The sequence below is a fragment of the Macrobrachium nipponense genome, chromosome 31 (genome assembly GCF_015104395.2).
Source record: "Macrobrachium nipponense isolate FS-2020 chromosome 31, ASM1510439v2, whole genome shotgun sequence".
NCBI lineage: Eukaryota > Metazoa > Arthropoda > Malacostraca > Decapoda > Palaemonidae > Macrobrachium > Macrobrachium nipponense.
The window spans coordinates 42,870,544-42,890,491 of NC_061093.1; the positions used below are offsets into that span (position 1 = coordinate 42,870,544).

The window sequence follows — 19,948 nt, forward strand, 5'->3', positions numbered from 1 at the left end:
GTATCTCGAGTTTTTCGTAAGTTGAGCCTTTCGTATCTCGAAGTACCACTGTATGTACTTACAAAAATTCTGATCACTGTCATGAAAAGTTAACCTTTCTCTAGGATTAGGAAAGACCTATGTAAAACGACTTTTGGCCACTTGGATGCACAGTAAATCTTTTAAATTCAATTCTGGAAAAAAAATTGCATCTTCGGTGTCTAGAAGCATGAAACATATAACTTAATTTATTACATACATAAGTTTTTACTGCATAAAGTGAAATGTACCAACCAAAAGAGCACATGGAGGGAACTTTGCAAGGACTTCCTTGGGAGCGTTAAGAGGGCTAAGATAATGATCATTAATCAGCTTCACACCAGTAAATTCTTCACTGAGACTGCAACGACTTCCTCTTCGCATGTTAGATGGGGACAAGAAAATCTCAGCCATCGATGGCCTGTAAAAAAATTAAATGTAACTTGTATGAATGATGACTAAAGGTGGAAAAAAATTTAATACAGTAACTTACCTAATTACCTTAACAGTATTCCAATATGATATCATTCTGAGATTTTTTCCAGTGACAACACTGACTTTTTAAAACTTACTGGTAAATATATTTAGGAGACAGGCCATTTCAGTATGTTTTCTCATGGTTTTACTTAATTGACAAATGTAAGAAAAAAAAATGCTTGTACAGGCAGTCCCTGAGTTACGTTGTTCCGGACTTACAGGGAGGGCTTGCCACGTGTCATTGTTAACCACAATTTTTCAGTGCCGTAAGTGGATTTACGGCGTCATTACCTGCTTCACGGCACTGTAAGTCCTATTTATTCCCATATTAATTATGATGATTCAGGTTAAGGTAATTTTCAGCTTACAGCCCTCTGCCGGGAACAGAACCCCCACCGTAACCTTGGGACAGCCTGTATGATAGCTTTTTAATTGTTCAGTTTTTGCTGTTGATTACTGCATAATTACAGTTTCACTTTCACATCTCAAGAATGTCTGCAAAGAATATGGAGACTCATGCACAATGAAATAAGATTACATATTCTTAAAAGATTTTTCATACATACACAATTACTTTATAACATAGCCTATTTCTTGCATCTTAATAAAATCCTAAATACATAAATCCCCTTAAAAAAAGAGTTAGTGCTGTAATAGGCAAGTCTCCACATAAGCACTACCAATTAGCTTTAAGAAGGCTGTGGTTAGGAAGCAAGCACGTACTATGTATGTTCTGTAATTCGATTATATACTCATGCTGAAAGTTCAAAACCAACAACATAGAAATTTCTAAAGTTTTTGAGTGCTGACATGATACACCACAAATTGAAAATTCCACTAATTAATGGGAAGGCTCCTATATGTAGAGGGTGATAAGTAAAATAGATGGTGAAAAACAAAATGCATGAGATAACCTAAATGAGATTCAATTGAAAAAGTTAAAAAGACCGAACACTTGACAGAAAAAATATTGCTACACTATCACACATTTTAACAGCAGGAACAAAAAAAAATAGTACTCATGAAGTGTAAGCAATCAAGCTTGTGAAATTGAAGCTTTAATGATCAGCTGCTTAAAAAAAATTAGTCAAAGGTCTAGCTTGAATTTCAAGTCAATGGTCCCTGTGGGCTTATTTCATATAAATAGGGTTCTTCTTCTTCTGAATAATAATAACAATAATTATAATAAAAATATGGAAATAATTAAAATTTATATAATTTAACACCAGTCTAAAGTTGCCAAAACAAAACAATGTAATAAGCCACATGAAAAAATATATTCACAAATGTATAGAGGCAAAAAGACAATCCAAATAACTGGATCAAGTTACAGATTTACCCGAGCCTCTAGCAGGAAGCATTTGTTACACCTGCTAACAAGCTACAGAATAAATCTCACTTCATAAAGATTACCTGCATATAGATAATAAAGTACTGTTGCACATAATTCTTATTTTTTTTACAGCTTGTCCACATAATTCATTTTTTTTTACAGCTTGTCTCTATATACAGTTATAAAATTGTTAAATTTCAAGGAGGCTGACTGATTACAAGCTAAAATAAATCCTTATAAAACATATAACTTTATAAAGCATATTAAATACATACCTTTTTCTAACTAGCTGTTCAGGTTCTGGTTGAGTTGGGGATGTTGGTGATGCATCAATTTCCTTTCTTTTAAATCCAATTGATGTGAGACCAGCAGATATACCACTAACAACTGCATCTTTAGCTTTTCCTAACTTTGCTGTTATTCCTGCACTCACACTTGGAGCTTCAAACAGTACTGTCTCATCCTCCTGCTCACTCTCTTCACTTCCAGTACGAAGAATGGGTACCTTGCGGCCCTGACATAACAAAATAACTATACTATGATAACTGGTGTGTTAGTATTTTGGGATTAAGAACTTAAACAGCTTATTCTGTAAAACTATATTGAGAATTTGCCCATATAAAAGTTTACTCAAACATTAATCGACTTTACCATGAAATGACTGTTGCCCTCCACTACCACTACATAAGGGATTTTGACGTAGGAAAAATCTATTTCTGGGCGAGGAAGCCGTGTCGCCCGGTGAAATAGGTTCCTTCAGTAATATTTCTAAGGTAAGATATTGCTAAAATACCAGAGAACTGCTAAATTGGACCTGCCAGAATATTCCAGCTCGCTCACCTTCATATAAAAGGTGTCGGTATAGATCTGGGGCGAGTGAAACTCACTACCATGGCACCCACTCCAATTAGCCTCTCCTACATCAAAAACCCCAAGAAAAGGGAAGCCGTTCTATGGCTTGAAGCTTTACAGAAGGCAAGAAACAGCCACTAACCCATGTAATTTAAAGATTACTGATTTATACAAGATAAGTGAAGCATAATTATTGAAACAAGCTCTGTTTGGAAAATAGTGTAGCTATGTTTTGTTTATCAGTCTTTGAGATACAGTAGTTCTGTTCTACATGATAACTGTAAAAAGTTAGATGGTTTGAACATTTATTCTCCTCTACTCCAATACTGACATATTTAAAAAAAAAAAAAAAAAAAAAAAAAACTGTAAATGCAAGGAATCTGGCATCCGATAACTAGCTGAGGTGGAAGCGAGCCAAGAGATCACGCTTGAACCTAGTGACTGACACCTTAGTCTTTCTTCCGACCCAGGAGGAAACAAACATAAGAGGGGTGGCTAGAGGTGGGCAGTCCATGTTAAGACCTCAGGTTTGTTAGCTATGAAAAATACAAATTATATTATTAAAATTTTGTCATTTGTTCATACACAGAATAAACCTTCGGTCTTAACATTAGGATAAACTCAATCTTGGAGGGAGGTATGAGAATCCTGAACCAACTGGAGGTTCGGCACACCTGATCATTCTTCTTAGAAATTAGGATTCTAAAGAAAAGGACCTAAGCCTTTGAGATGTTAGATATGTGGATATCGACTTCTACAGCACCCGGAGGGCCTCTCCATTACACGTACATGTGAAGAAAAGTGGAGAATTTCCCAAGAAAACTCCAATGCTTGAGGTAGTGGAAGATGGGTCGCACTTCTCTTGAAACGCAAGAGGCTTGACAGGAACGCACTGCCATCAGGACTGACTGGGTTTCAAACTCCATGAGCATACCAATTAGTGAAATTGCACCTCTGGGAGGAAAGAGAATGCAAAGGGGCTCCTAAAATCTGAGTGGAACACGCCATCGACCAACTTTAAGGCAAGAGGCAGGGCTGACAACTGTAGAGCCTGAAAAGAAGCAAATAGTAATATGCCTTTCTCCTCAGAAAGGGAAGACACTGCCCATCTTGATAGAAGAAAAAGAAACATGTAAGGGAAGGGAGAGAGCCATATGGCTCACACCTCCCCCACCCCCCCCAAGCATGACAGGAAAAAGAGACAAGATGGTAAATTCTGACTGCTCCTGAGGAAGTAGTTGGAACCAATACAACTGGAGAGCTTCCGCCATCAAAATTCCTGTTGAGGAAGTGAGGAAAACTTATATGTTACATCTATGTTAAGTGAGACAATTCCTTGCATATAACCCTTGTCTGCAACTCGAACCTGTAAAGTCTCGAACCTCCCAATTCACACAAAATCTGAAAAACTAAAATATTACCACATTTCCAGAAATTGTGTCATTGAAACAAAATATTGCATCTAACCAATAATTAAACACACGCCTTTGTGTTAGGGAAATAAGAACAATGATATAAAGAAAAAAAACAACACTAAAGCCTACTAAGCGGCATGAGTAAATATATCATTGAAGAAATAAAACATATTGAAATGTGTTAACATACACAAATGTTTCAATATATCCCAAACAATATATCAAATTACGTACAAACACTAACAAAGGAAGAAGATGGAGCAGATCCCTCTCTCCCTGAAGGGGCAACATTCCCCCTGAGAGAGACAGGGCAGCATTATACATAAAACAGCTGATGATGATGCAGTAGGAATAAGGCTGTAAGCACATCTACAGCAAGTTGCATCTGTCCTAGTTGAAGCCAGGAAGCATGAACACAGGAACCTTGGAAGGCCACGACAAATACGTTGATGGTCATGGAACTTCTTAAGCTGGATAGGAGAATCCATAACATAACAGAAAAAGGAAAGACAGGCTCCATATACAGTCTTTTATTTATTGTTTTTAACCGGTTTCCAGCTAGTGCCAAATTTATCCTAATGTTAAGATTGAAAGTTTGTTCTGCGTATGAACAACTAGAAATTTCCCCTTCTTTCTAGTCTGATGACCTTTACCTAAAATATTTGTTATTACTAATTTGGGTTGATTACTAATTTGGGTTGATTCAATCTTTCCTCAATTCCATTCACATGAAAAATTAAAGATACTTTATTATTGAAAAACAATGATTGATGAACAGTACATGTTAACATACTATTAAGGATGAATATTCACTGAATTTATAATAGCTTACCTGTTTATCGGTTCGGGAATCTAAAACATATTTTTCAAGAAATTCAGTTACATATCTACGAGAACGCTCTTCTTTTTCCTCCGACTTTTGACTGTTACTTCCACTTCCCTTCTTAGCGGACGAATCTTCTAATTTGGATGCTTCTGAAGTAAGTGATACTGTAGTTAAGGTATCAGACCCAGGCTCAGAAATGAAGGAAGGACTCTTAACTAATGCCTCTGCTTCTTTGACGTCACTCTCCGAGACCTCAACAAATGATTCGGTGTCACTTTGGCTATCATGGACATTCTTTCTGTTGATATCTAATGTTGCTGGAACATCACTTGTTGTTACATCCATGGGTTCTGATATTGCTGGAGCTTTGGAAGTTTCCCCACTTGATACAGGAAAAGTAGCATCCCCTGGTGTAGTTGCAAGAGAGCTCTCTTCACTTGGGAGGCCAGCATAAGCTAGAAAGAGATACAAATTAGCAAAATTAAAACACTAAAATTATTTCTTTTTTACATTTAGTTTTATCAAAGCTACAATAAGCTGAAATTTAATCCTTGATAAATGAGCTAACAATAAAATAAAATAAAAATTATGAGAAAAATTTAACAATCTGGTCTGAACCACACTAAAACTTCTTTTTCACCAATCAACCAAAACCCAGAACTGGAATTGGAATGGGAATATAAAAATTTAGGCCAGAGACCAAACACTGAGGCCTATTCATTCAGTGCTGAAAGGGGGTTTTTCATTTTTTTTAAGAGCTGTCACTTTCAAATTTTGGTTACTTACCATTTATAATGCAATTTTTTTTTAGAAGCCATTGGAACACTTAATTTTCTGTTGTAATTTTGTGTCATTTGGTCTAACTGGTTAATTAGACTATTGCAAAATTATGATCTCAGTATTGTCATATATAAATGACAATTCCTTAAATCTAGTATGGTCTTCTGACTACAGTTGACACATTTTAGCGAGCCACAATTCCATTCAGTTGCCTGGTCAATTGATTCAAAGGATGCACATTTTGGATCAGATAAATATTGGTATGACCATACTTGCTGCAGTTTTTGCATTAGAGGGATTCTGAAACCAATGGTCCGATTTCCCTGTTTATCTAAATACATAAATTGATCCTTGGGGTATTCTATTTCAGGTTCACTTTTTTGCCTACTTTTACACTAGATATAATACCAAATACTATGTGGCAGTTCCCCTTGTTGGTTCCCCAAAAGCCAAAGTCTACTTAGTTCTTATTTTCTGCACCAGCAGCCAGTTTACAGAGGTGGTGAAATCCTACAGATAATGCATTACTTATTTGAGAGAGAGAGAGAGAGAGAGAGAGAGAGAGAGAGAGAGAGAGAGAGAGAGAGAGAGAGAGAGAGAGAGAGAGAGAGCTCTAAGTCTCCCCTTTAACTACATTTGTGCAATACCTATTAATATGTACTACTCTGCCAAGTACTTCTTTTACTGCACTCTTTCTTCACGACCTTTTCTACGTCCTTATACTGCAGTCATTGGTCATCAGTATTTTGCATTTACAGTGTGTGCAGGAAGGGGCCCCCAAATTGGAGGTGGTCAGTGGATATTTTGCCCCCCAACAAGTCTTCCTGGACACAACTGTGTTCCCATTGTAATATGATATTGGGGGTGGATTCTAACTGCCATTAATACATCGATGGGTTTCTGCTGCAGCAAAAACTCAACTTTTCACAGGCACTAAACAAACAGTTATCTGACAGTATAGAAATAATATGAATGCCACATACCTTTTAAACATCTGAGGGCAAAACCCAAGGGAAGCATTGGATCCATAACAGCTAAAAGCCTTGCTGGAGATGGAATGAGATCAAACAAAAATGGTGTATATGCAAGGAAAAGCCCATCTGCACGACGAATTCCAAGCTCAATGCACTTGACAGTGAGCCCAGTTATAAGATTTCCTCCAGCACTGTCACCTGAGGATACAAAAGAGAAAATAATGAATATGATTAGACTCATTCGTGACACATCTCAAGTGCAAAAGCTTTCTGCTTTAAGTAGAGTACCACTTATGAACCTTACCTTTGCTTTCAACTAATGCATAATCAGTCAGGCTCTTCAACCAATTTGAATTCTTTAATTTAAACATGTTTGAACATAGTCAGTATTAATACATATCTTAACATTTCTATGCTTATACATTATATGCATAATTGTCAAATGACCCACTTTCAAAATAAATGCAAATCTGTTTCAACCTACATAATGTAACATTTAAATTACTGCAATTTGTATTCTTTATATTTGGCATTTCTATGATTTACCCTCACCCTTCTTACAGGGGGAACACTACAGTGTTCTCCCCGTATTCGCAGGGGGATGTGTACCAGACCCCTCCACAAATAGCTAGAATCACCGAATAGTTGAAACTCCTATAAAAAGCTTAAGACTGCCTATTTTGTTAGTTAAAACTCAAGAAAAACCCACTAAAAATGTTTACACCTGGTTTTTTTTAATAGTTTTATCACAAAAAGTGCATTTTATGATGAAACTGATAAAAAAAACAGGATTTTGTGGATATTTCTCAGAAAAATACTGTGAATATGACAATTTGTCGAAAATTGCATTTTTCCTAACTATACAAACCTGAGGTCCTTTAACAATAGGAAGGTAACTAGCGGCAGCTGGGACGGTCGTAAGCTTCGAACAAGGGGAGAACGGTAGTTAACTGCTTGTCCGATCGTGCGCGCGCCCGCGCGCCCGAGAGGTGAAGAATCACTTTTGCTTTAGGCCCATGCAAAAAGTTGCAGAGTGAGGGGTGGCATGAGGTGGGACTATATGTAAAGGACCTCAGGTTTGTATAGTTAGGAAAAATGCAATTTTCGACAAATTGTCATTTGTTCCGATACGTAATACAAACCCTCGGTCCTTTAACAATAGGAAGACTCACTTCTTGGTGGGAGGAATCTGAGTCTTTTTGGTGAACAGACTGGTGTTCATCCAACCCTGGAGTGCCTCCCTGGTCGTAAGAGCAAGGGAGGGATCCAAACCTCTGTCCGATGATCGGGGTGTGCACCGCAGGATCAATGGTCAGACCTCTGGGCCAAGTACTAAGAGAGAGGCAAGCGTATCTCTTCGTACCAGCAAGCAAGAACTTGTTCCTGTTTGCAAGAGACAATCATAAAATGATGGGTTTGTCTCAATTTGGCATCCACTTCCTCCCCTTGTTGGAGGAAGTGGTGGTATTTACTCCTATCCTACTGAAAAGGATAGGATGGTGCTCTATTGAGTAGCTCACCTGCATCTCGTCCTTACCCAGCAGGGTGACGACCGTGTCCCCTCTACCCAAAGGTAGAGGGAAGAAAAAGATGGGAAGAGAGCCAGTCACACTCTCATTCCTCATCCATTCTTACGGTCACACCAGGACTCGATGCTGTTCAGCCTGCGAGGGTCTGGGGTTAACTACACAACGTGTTGAGCAACCACCACGGTTCCCAAGGAAAAAGATCCAAGGAACTGTGGGCAATATCCTGAAGGTATAAGGAGGTGCATGCGGTCCGGTTGGACCAGGCGCCTGCCTTCATTACCTGCGCCACGGAGAAGTTCTTGCGGAACGCGAGAGAATGATGAAGAGGCGTCCACACTCATCCTGGGTGTCGAGTTTTCTTCAGACAGCTCCGTCGCACCTTCACAGGACAAAGCAGCATAGCCTGCGTATCGGAGGCGGTGACGTCCCTTAGGGAGGGTATTGTGAAGGACCGAACCAATCGTCAGTTACCGAAGGGTTCTGAGTCTTCGCTACGAAGATCGTACGAAATCGAGCGTCACAAATCCCCATCCCTTTGTGCTGACTTCTCAAGAGAAGTCATGCAGTTACCTAAGACGAAAAGAAGGGAATAGTCGTATGACCTATCCCTCTTCTCGACTTTGGTTATGTACAGTACTCATACTGACAAGCTATTAAGACGAAGTAATGATTGCTCTGGAACAACCGAACTAAGTCCACAGCATAGTTCGTAACTGACTCGGGCGCTCTGACAGCTGCCGACTGACTGGTTCGGAATCAGTAGAGGCAAGTTGTCCAAGCATCCGGGTAAGTCACGTGACCTTCGCCCTTTAAAGAGTTATGCCTGAGAGACCAAACAAATAAAATATTGTTAGTCAACCGATGCCGGACGGCGCGGCGATGATTCTCTTAATGCATAAGCTCAAAAGGCGAAAGTCAATTGCCTTCAAAAGACCGAGGTCCCTGATGGCAAGAAAATCTCATAGACGTTGAATCTCAGCTTAAGGAGAAACAACACTATGTGACGTTGAAGACGAAGGTAGGCAATGAATGCAACCTACGTCCTTCCAGCTGAATCGAGAGAAGGAAATCTCAAGATTCTAAACCTGTGCTTACAAATGACTGAAAACGCTAACCGCCATTTCATTGCTGTCCGTTGTGCAATGAAAGCGGGGCGTTCTTCAGTAATGAAACACAGGGATGAGCCGCTTGAAGAACTGCTTCTCATGGGCTGAACGTTTGGAAGTAGAGCTGGCAGGTGTGGGAGTAGGCGATGTCTTTCAATACATCTGCTAATCCGGGTGAACAATGAACAATTGTACACCTCCGAATAAAGATATTTTGAGGACAAACTCAGATTCCGCAAAAAATCATTCGCATTATCGGGATACGATGCAGCAAGAGACTATTACAGAATTCTGTTACTGTGCGGTAAACAGAAAGATGAGAGTCGAATAGATATCTCTGTTTAAAATTCTCGCAATACCGAAGACGATGAATACTAGCGTTTCTCAGCAGTAGATGGTCATTCATGTATGCGAAAGAATCCCCGTTAATCAGAGACTTAAGTCTGTGATTGTTGGGCAGAGATACGGTTTGTTATTCAATCAAAGCAGGTGAGAAAGACATAAACAACCGTCTACCTCAAAGCGGCAGCTGATACTGAAATGCCTCGGGCAATTCAATACGCAGTAGCTGTCGCTGACTCGTCATCCTGAGTTGCCAAGTAATCCTTTCCACGAAGGAATGCGTTCGGCTAGAACCACCGAGCATAAAAAGATATGCTCGAGCAATTATATTTAAGCGAAACGAATTTCGGTAAATATAAAAGCTTAAATGGTGTTGTTGTGACAAAACCATAAGTATATAAAATTGAAACTGGAAACTCCTGGGAGGTTGCAGGCAACCCGGGTTGCAGTTCAATTAGAATACTTTTCGTCTAAGTCGCAATCCGCCTTAGAATAACCAGGATTATGCGCCTACCCCTCGGACCATTCAACTCTTAGCAGAATCATGTCGCGAGGTTAATATACGTGAGTATATTTAAGTAGGATCTGAACAACGATCTCCATCCTAAATTCTTTCCTTCAAGAAAACAAAATAAGGATTGGAGATCGACCACCTTCGTTCTCTATTAAAGAGAGTGAAGGAGAAGTCTTCCTCGAAGGAAAAGCTTCAATGGTGAACAGAATACTAAGACGATAGTTCCAGCCAAACTGGATATTCCCGTCCGTTCTTCTCTATTCCAGGTTGGTCGCCTACTGTGAGATAGTCTTCTTTCAGCAGCAGTCTTCTTCCTAATGCTAGAAATTCCAGGAATTCGAGCATAGGCGAGGTTCCCGATTATCGTGTAACATATCGGGGATTCTCGTCTCGCTCACTTTGGACCGTGGTCTCGCCTAAGTGTTTGGAGATCGTAAGAAACTCTAACACTCTGAATGCGCTAGAAATTCCGTAGAATTCTAAGCAGTCTGCGAAACCCCACCGAATTCGTCAAACGATATCGGCTGGTGGTCCTCTCGATTCCCGTAGAAATCGAGAATGGGGCAGGATCCCTCCTCAACGACCGGGCTTACGTCAGGTAGACCCGAAGGTCCCCTGGTAGCGCAGTCCCCAATCGTGGGATCCTACAGAGAAATCTCTGTAGGATCCTTCCCCTTTCCCTTTCCCGTAGCCGTAAGGAGAGAGGGAATGGGGGAGGAATTGGATACTCGCTCGCCTTCCCAGTGGAAACTAGCAGTTGGAGAAGAGTAGGAGCAGCCATCGCCTTGCGGCGATGGCCTCTCAGAGTCTGGGAAAACGTATCGTCAGGAGAAAACGTTTTCCCCGAGGAGGGTTACGAACTCTCACTGTAGGTAAGGGTCTGCCGCCACTGTGAACGTCGTCTGGGTGGGCTGATCGACACCTGACAGGAGAGAGCCGATACCGTCCTCCGACTCATTCCAGTCCTCGTCGAGGTCGAAACCTCTCAGGAGGACCGAAGGAGTATTTAAATACGGTGTCCGAAGACACGTAGAACGCCGCTGTCGCAGTAGAGGAGTGGAAGTAGCTTGATCGACCGGCCCAGAACTGAGAGAGCCTTCTTGTCCGGAGACGAGAGACTCTGGTTCAAGACAGAATCGGCAAGCTGCGATCGCGGCATACCCACCGTCGGTTTGGGTTCCCTCTCGGGCCCCAAAACGACTCGAGCAGAGACATGGGCCTCTGCTGGTGGGAGCGGCGATCCTTCCCCCCGGTCGTTGTGCTGACGAATCAGTGCAATAACCTGGGTAAAGTTACTCTGAATCTCGCAAGTTACAGCGTCTTGAGGAGTAGGACCGTCCAGTCCCTCCAACAAGAGCAGCTCCCAGGACCCCACCTCCTTCAGAAGAAGGACCAGCAACAGATCCCTGACGGTTGCCTCCAATCACTTATTGCGCGTACGTCCTGGTTGGTCCTAAGACCAACCTGGCACGTGCGGCGTCGTGACGGGATCGTGAGCGGCGCATCTCTCACGATCACTCCTATATACCTTGCTCTTCCTGGCGTATGCCGAGGAAGTTGAAGGTATCGGAGAGACAAGAACTGATGCTATCCCCTCTCCCCCTGACGGTCACCTCCAATCACTTGCGCGTACGTCCTGTTGGTTCCTAAGGACCATACGTGGCACGTGCGGCGTCGTGACGGGATCGTGAGCGGCGCACCTCTCACGATCACTCCTAGCTACCTCGCTCTTCCCGGTGTAGCCCGAGGAAGTTGAGGGTAGTGGAGAGACAGACCTGACGCTCCCCCCCCGCTCGCTGGCAGGACCAGCGTACGTGGGGGGCTGCAGCCGATCACCAACCCGCGGTGGGGATCGATCTGCAGGCCTGGCCGTGCCGCTCACCTGTGGCGAGCGGCTCGACTGAGCACGTCGACCCCGGTCCCGTGCGTCAGACGAGCTGCTGCTGGTCACCGTATCCGCCCGGTCCCCTGTGGGAGCGGCGGTCAGGTGACCTGCAGAGCTCGCTTTCGCCGTGAGACCGGTTGAGCGTCCTCGCAGCACGTCAAACCGCTGGTACCAGCCGAGGCTGGTACCGTCGGTCGAGGGGACCTGGGGGACCTCTTCCCAGCCTCAACCCGTGGCCGGTCAGAGACCGTCACGTCCACCCGATGGTTTACCAGGCTGGTCGCTGCGAGTAGCGGCCGCTGGCCTGGCGAGAGTCACCTGAGCGGCTCTCGACAGTCTTCTGCTCCGTGCCTCGGTCATGACGCTGAGCGAACTCAGGCGTCTTAACTTTGGCTGCACGGTCACCCGAAGGAGATCGTACACTCGGAACTTCTCGCGGACGAGAAACCGAGCCGGTACCTGGCTTAGCAGCAGAGCTGCCAAACCTAGGCGAGGGTGTACCAGCGGTAGCCAGCACACCCTTGGGTCCCCGTCTTCTTCTTCTTCTCAGAAGGGGAGACGGGCCCCGTTCCCGAAGGAACAGGAGGACCAGCAGAAGAACCCCCCCGTCACACCGGAATGTGACGAGCCCTTCGAATTTCCGAATTACCCGAAGGAGTCTTCTTAGGGGGAATAACAAAACCCGGTTACCAGCTGGTCGCTGCGAGAGCGGCCGCTGGCCTGGCGAGAGTCACCTGAGCGGTTCTCGCCAGCCTTCTGCTCCGTGCCGTGGTCTTGGCGCCGAGCGAACTCTGGCGCCGAAACTTTGGCTGCACGGTCCTCCCGAGGGAGAGCGTACACTCGGGATCTCCCGCGAACGAGAGACCGAGCCGGAACCTGGCGTAGCGGCATCGCCGCTAGCACCAGGCGAGGAAGTACCAGAGCTAACCGCTATAACTCCTCTGGTCCCCGTCTATCTCTTCCTTACGGAAGGGGAGACGGGTCCCCGCTCCCGAAGGAGCAGGAGGACAGCAGAAGGAAACCCCCCGTCCCACCGAGGTGGGACGGGCCCTTAGAAGTTCCCGAAGGAGACTTCTTAGGGGGGGGAGGCAGCCTTCTTCTTCTTCGGCTTATGGGTCTTAGAAGTCGAAGGGGAAGAGGCAGCAACAGACGAAGACGAAGATGACACCTTCCTCTTCTTCGTCAGCTCACGCAGGACAGTCGTCAGGTCCTCCATCCAGGCCGGAGTCGGGCCTATTGCCGAAGCAACACGGCCCGACTGCACCTGTCCGGAAAGGACCGGGACTGGGGAAGACACACCATGGCAGGACCAGCATGGACAGGCGCAGGAACCAGGAGCGACAGGAACAGCAACCAGCTCAGGAGCGGCAGGAAGGCAGCGGCAGCGGTAAAACACAGAAGGGACAGCCAAGCCAGTAGCGGGAACCACATCAGCGACAGGTACGGCAGCCCAGCCATCGCCTCGTAGAATCATCGGCAGCCAGCGTGGTACTGGCGGCCGGTCCAGGGGCAGCTCTGGAACAGCGGAAGTCTGGGGCAGGCACACGAAGAAAACACAGGCGGCGGCGGCATACCCCTCCTCGGTACGGCGCGACCGGCGCTAGAAGCGGCAGACGGCGTCACCGACACAGCATGGGGAGTGTAGACCAGCGGGGGGAAGCAGCATGAAGGCGGCCGTGAAGGTTGTAGTGGAGACCACTCCAAGGTCACGCCCCAGACCTCGCTAGACTCTGCAGCGGATCGTGGATGCTAGGCACGCCCTGCAGCCGCAGTGGTCCATACCTGTCCAAGGTCGTCTCCCACGGCTGTAGCACCTGCGGTAGCACAGACAGATTAGTAAGAGGGTTCCCTCACGCACGGGGGGGGAGACATGCCCCACCCGAACGGAAGGAAGACCCCAAAAACAAAATACGAGGAAGCTGAGCGGGGGGGCAGGAAAGAAGACGAAGAATCGGATACCAAGGGAGTCGCGGGAGAGCTTTCCGACGACTTCCTGGCAGACCTCGCTTCCCCTACCCCCGCACAGCAGTGAAAAGTAATATGAAATGAAACAGAATACTGCACTTGCGATTCACTTCATAGAACTTAAAGAGGGAAAAAATCAATTCCCGGTAAGAGCGGAAACTTGATCCATAATAATATGATGCTATCATAAAGATATATGAAAATGAACAATACTGCACTTGCTATTTTCACTTCACAGCAATAAATCGTAAGGATTAATTCCCGGGTAAGAGCGGAAATTGATCCAAAATTAAATTTGATGCAATTAATAAATGAAAATGAAAAAGAAAACTGCATTGCGAATCCACTTTCATTGCATTCTATTCATACAAAATAAGAGGCTCTTGCCGAGCGCAATCAAGCTCTCGGCAACGAACGCACAGGGCAAAAATATAATGAAAAAGAGTACTTACATCTTTCAATTACACACTTTCGCCCAAAATACATGACTCGGCGCGAGTGCGCCCGCCCTCGGCACCGAGACAAATTAATTTCAAGGGTTCAATTCATGAAAAGAGCGGAAATCGCCGTCTCTACGGCGATAGCTCCATGTTGATTCATAATTAAGTAATGAAAATGAAAACAGTGTACTTACGGTTTCATTTTCAAGTCAAACCAAACCATTAGTAGAAAACACAATATAAACAAAGCATACGACGATGAAGCGGGCAGAGAGCGATGACGAACACGTCCTTCACACCCGCGGCCGAAAGCAAAAGTGATTCTTCACCTCTCGGGCGCGCGGGCGCGCCCACGATCGGACAAGCAGTTAACTACCGTTCTCCCCTTGTTCGAAGCTTACGACCGTCCCAGCTGCCGCTAGTTACCTTCCTATTGTTAAAGGACCGAGGGTTTGTATTACGTATCGGAACAAAGGCAAATTTTCAGCAAATAATGGGTATACATATATGTACCATAGAGAAGTCCGCAAATCCAGAGCGCGCAAATACGGGGAGTTCACTGTATTGGCTACAGTAACCCCTACTGGTGTGACTGATATGGTAGTCCACTCAGGTAAGATGATTTCTTATATTTCTCATTACAATAGTGGGGAGAAATGCAGCTCCTTTTACCATGTTGATACTTGCTTTTTTCCAAGTAGTATGTATATGTATTACCTCACGAAGATACAGGCGTCAGCAGTCTGGTGCCCGATCTGTAATTTTGTGCTTTTTATCAGGTCTTTCATGATTTTCTTGGTAATAATCAAAGATGGCCCCTCCTTGAAGGTGGCTGGAGGGATGCTTGAGAGTTTTGTAGTAGTAGTCACATTTGTGGTGGCATCTTTCTAATGAGCATGTAAACTCACAAATGAAACTACTTCTCTTCAAAGCCCTCCTTAAAGTTACACCAAAAAGGCACCCTTTACCACCTACAGAAGGCATCTTTGCTGCCAGATTGATTGTGTGGCAATGGGCTCTCCTTTTTGTGTTCTACTCACCAATATCTTGAGTGTCTCCTCCCATCCCCAACTTGAGAAAAGTTTACCTTCAAAAAATCACTCCTAATGAGCCCAAAACACTGATGACTCCAATTCCCTCTTTATCACTTACTGAATACAGTAGAGACAACTAAAGAAATAATTATTAGTATGAGAAATGAATCATTTATGAGCTCTGAAGCAATCATCCCATCAAAGCAATGAGGATTTGCAGCTTCTGTTTATCAAACAAGAGACTGATGAGCTGGGGAATACCATGGAATTCCAATATATGCACATACAAGATTAATGGGATTGTATTGAAACAAATAATATATAATTTGACAGACTTCTGCAATAAAGATAATAAGAAGTAACAGTATCTTTGTTAATATATTATATACAATGCCCATATCACGAACCTGATCCCATGTCTTAACTATCTTACAATGTATTTCATAAGTTCTTAGAAGTGTTAGCATAAAAATATCATGCCATAAGAATGAAAAAGTTTCAGTTATTCAGTATGCTTTACTTAACATCACCATGCACCAAATAGGAGATATGTCTATTCCCTTACACATTACGATAAACTTGGAATACATTATCGTGATTCTTACCTGTCAGGACTATCTTTTTTCCAGTAGTTCCCAAAACTTTAAAATTATTCAGAACCCAACAATATGCAGTTAAGACTTCTTCTAAAGGTCTAGGATATCTGGCCTCCGGTGCAAGAGAGTAATCTATGGATAGCATTGGCACACCTGTGCTTACTGCCCATTCCCTCAAGAAAACCTGAAAAAAGGTATATATGTATATATATATACATATTTGAAAGCATTCTTTTCAAGTGGATACAGTATCAAAATTTAATCAAACAACTTAACAAATATAAACTCAAAATTTTCTGGCAAACCAACCACAATCAATCACAGCACGAAAACCGTCCAACTTATTGGTCCAACTCATGTCTTCAGAAAATTGAGATAACATCTCATTAACTGCCTTATCTTCTTTTATGAATGGCTGAAGCATCTGGGATAATTGTAGGCCATATGAAAGGACTAATTATGAGACAACAGTTTGTGATGAAACAAACTGAAATGTACATTATGCTTACAAACATAGGTCTACTAGGAAAGTAAACAGAAAGAAAACTTACCTCTTGGGATTTCGTTGACTGTGTAACAAAGCCTCCCCCATGGCAATGAATGAGAAGATAATCAGAGGGGGGATGTATAGTCACACCTTTACTCTCTTTCTCGCCAGGCTGCAGGATGAAAAATAAAAATTGAAGGGAGAAAAGTTCTCTTTATCAAAATATCAAAGCTGAAGCATAAATTTTTTATATATGATTATACAATATTTACCTGATAGCAAAATATAAAAGAAATACAATAACAGCAATTTCTTCAGCTGGGTAAACAACTTAAAAGGTATAGAGAAGCAATGAAAAACTATCAATGTGATTTAAAAAAACAAATGTACTAACACAGAACTGAATCCTTAAAGACAGCAGTCAAATAAAATATCAGTTAACTTCCAGATGAAAATACATCTAGATTCTACATCTGCAAGCTAATTACCTTGACAGATGGTGTCAAAGAACTTGAACTAATCACCTATAGGCTCTGAGCTCTCCAAATATCTGGGAATAGTAATGGAAATACAGGCATAAATGTCTTGTACACTGAAACTTTAACAACAAAATGCTTATGTCAGCCCTTGATTCCCTAAGCATAGGAAAATTACAAAGCTAACTAAAACAAGGGACCAAAGCTCATACAAGAAATTATATATGAATACAATAATCGATCTAAGCACAGATGATGCAGAAACAGGTGAATATGTACTTTGAAAAAATGGGTAATCAGTTTCCCATGCCCAAAAGACCATGTATAGCACAAAATACTGATTTTAAACATTTAGGGTGGCAATTGTAAGGTTTCAGCATAAATAATGGCTCTACAAATAGTAGCATGTATAGGTAAAGTAGCTAAGCCAATATACGTATAGGAATGGAAAAGTTAATACATTAAGGCACTCTCAGCCTTTTTCACTAAAGAATATTCTTATTATTGATAAATTTCTAATTCACAACTGGATCACACCCAGAACTCTAATGAAAGGTAAGGGTACTTCCAACAGATCCACACAGGTCAAAAAAAAAAAAGTCAGAACCTAAGTACTTCTATAATTAGGTTCTAAGGTGCTTCTGATGCAACTGGCAAAATTTCCTAGTAAGCCATATTTCAGCTTTGATGGCTAAGCTGCTGCAGCTTTACCTGCCAATCAGAGTGCACGATTTTTTTCTCAGCCAAGTAGCAGCCAGCAAGCACCCTACTTCCCCCCCATGAACCACTTGGTATAAAATAAGCAATACTCACCATTCATATCACTCTACTCTCATTCTCAGTAAAGCCTGAGCAGAACATACACAGAGATGCAAGAAAAAATATGTATAGGCAGGCAGCAAATCAAGAAGCAACAACCTATGGACAACCTACTCCTTATTTCAACCAAAGCTCAAGACTGCCTATTACAGTACGTGCACATCAAAGTTACTTTGTAACTTGCATGCAATACATTCTTTTTTCTATCACAAGACTTTCCACCAACAAATGTTTATCTTTCCATTTATTAAAAAATGATAAATATAGGGCAGTTACTGCTAGAATGTAGTGAAAGAGTATAAACAATCATATGTATTGAAGCAACCTCATACAGATGGAATGCAACTGATGCAGCAATTGCATTTCATTATTATTATAATAATAATTATCCTCCTGCAGGTGCCAATGGTCAGTGTCGATTTCTGAGTGTGGCGTATCCTGAGAAGCATGTAGTATTTAAGTCTTCAATAATAAAATTATTATTATTATATATATTATTATCAGCCAATGGTTAGTGTCGATTTGACTGGGTGGTTTTTAGTGTAAGAGGTTCAGGATTGCATCCTGCCTCTTTAGGAATCCCATCACTTTCCTGACTATGTGCACTCTCTAGATTAGCACACTTTTCTGCACGAGTCTGGGAGCTACTTCGGCTATTTGGGATAGCATATGTGTATGATCACAAAAACATATTTTCTAGGTGAGAAGAATTGACAAATGATTTGATATGATTATACTTTGAAAGTGACCCTTAACAGAATGAAACACAAAATTAATCCTGATTTTTACAGTGAAGAGACATTCCACTCTGAATAAGAATAAAATTTATTACCATTCTGCAGCAGATGTGAACACCAAACAGGACACAATCTCCACAATGCCATGCACCATAAGTGACCTTCTAGTCTACCTGAAATATTCTTGCCCTACCTTTAAGCCTACCATTCCTTCCCGTAACTGAGCTGACAGCAGATAGCAAGTTATGGGACGAGCTTCAAAATGTGAGTGGGGTGCTGGTATAACAACTGTTGCAGTACCATCCATCTTAACAACCTGTTGTTCTTCACAGGGTACAATCACTACTTGTGTTACAGCTAAAGCAGGACCAACAATTCCTGGAAGCTGTGTCATGATATCTGTGGAAATTATCTAAAGTTAATTTCTTATGCATATGATCTACATTTCAATATACATCATATAGTGCTGTACAAAAGACCTAAAAGGCAACTGGTTGAAATTCAAAAGGAATCCTACATCCCAAAACAGTGTACAGTATTACCGTTATCACTATTAATTATTTTAAATAGACAACTTGAAAACATGATATTTTTATGATAAAATAAAGTTTCACATATACTTACCGAACAGTTACATAGCTTATAGCTTCTTACCTGCGGCAGTCGAAATTCAAATTGTTGGCGCCAGCAGCGTTGCTATCTTAAGTATAGGTGATACAAGACCCGCCCACATCCGGGAACCCTGGGTACCGCTAGCCTTCTACCGTCAATTTTCGTTTAGCTGACACGTCCATCTGTGGGGAGGTGGGTGGGCTTTGATTATGTAACTGTTCGGTAAGTATATGTGAAACTTTATTTTATCATAAAAATATCATTTTCACATAAGTGACTTACCGAACAGTTACATAGCTGAATCCAAACTACCTGGAAGGAGGGTAGATGGACTACATAAAAATGACAGTAAGACCACATTAAACAGCAAATGTTGCAGTACCCTACCTTGTGAGAGAGCAGCTGCAGGAGAATACTGCCTCTGGTTGGCGCTCTCATCACTCGTAGGAGACGTGGCAGTTATAGGCCAGAGGTCGTCCCTACTTAGTGGGATTTTGTAACCATGGACAAGACCGTTGGTTGACAAATATTAAAAAACAGATAATGGCCCTTGCCCTGGGCTTCAGAAACCAGATAAAAAACAACAGACCATCACCTATACCAAAAATAATGACCGATGACTCAAAAGTAATAAATAAGATCTGAGGTTTCTCCAAAGTACTATGAGCCTCCAGTCTGCCCACGACTCAACAACCTATAACAAGGCGAGGACAGTAGAGGATAGAAAGTTC

The 19,948-nt window shown here is 42.5% G+C and overlaps 1 protein-coding gene across 1 annotated transcript in view; it reads right to left on the reverse strand.

Annotated features, from left to right (window-relative positions):
• Positions 1-19,948, reverse strand: part of LOC135206921 (hormone-sensitive lipase-like) — a gene marked incomplete at its 3' end in the record, with an annotated part of 33,143 nt that continues 13,195 nt past the window's right edge. The window contains 7 exon segments of the mRNA XM_064238419.1: positions 1-439; positions 2,104-2,342; positions 4,928-5,376; positions 6,685-6,873; positions 16,096-16,270; positions 16,638-16,745; positions 18,799-19,004. Coding sequence (XP_064094489.1) covers positions 247-439; positions 2,104-2,342; positions 4,928-5,376; positions 6,685-6,873; positions 16,096-16,270; positions 16,638-16,745; positions 18,799-19,004 — 1,559 coding nt within the window.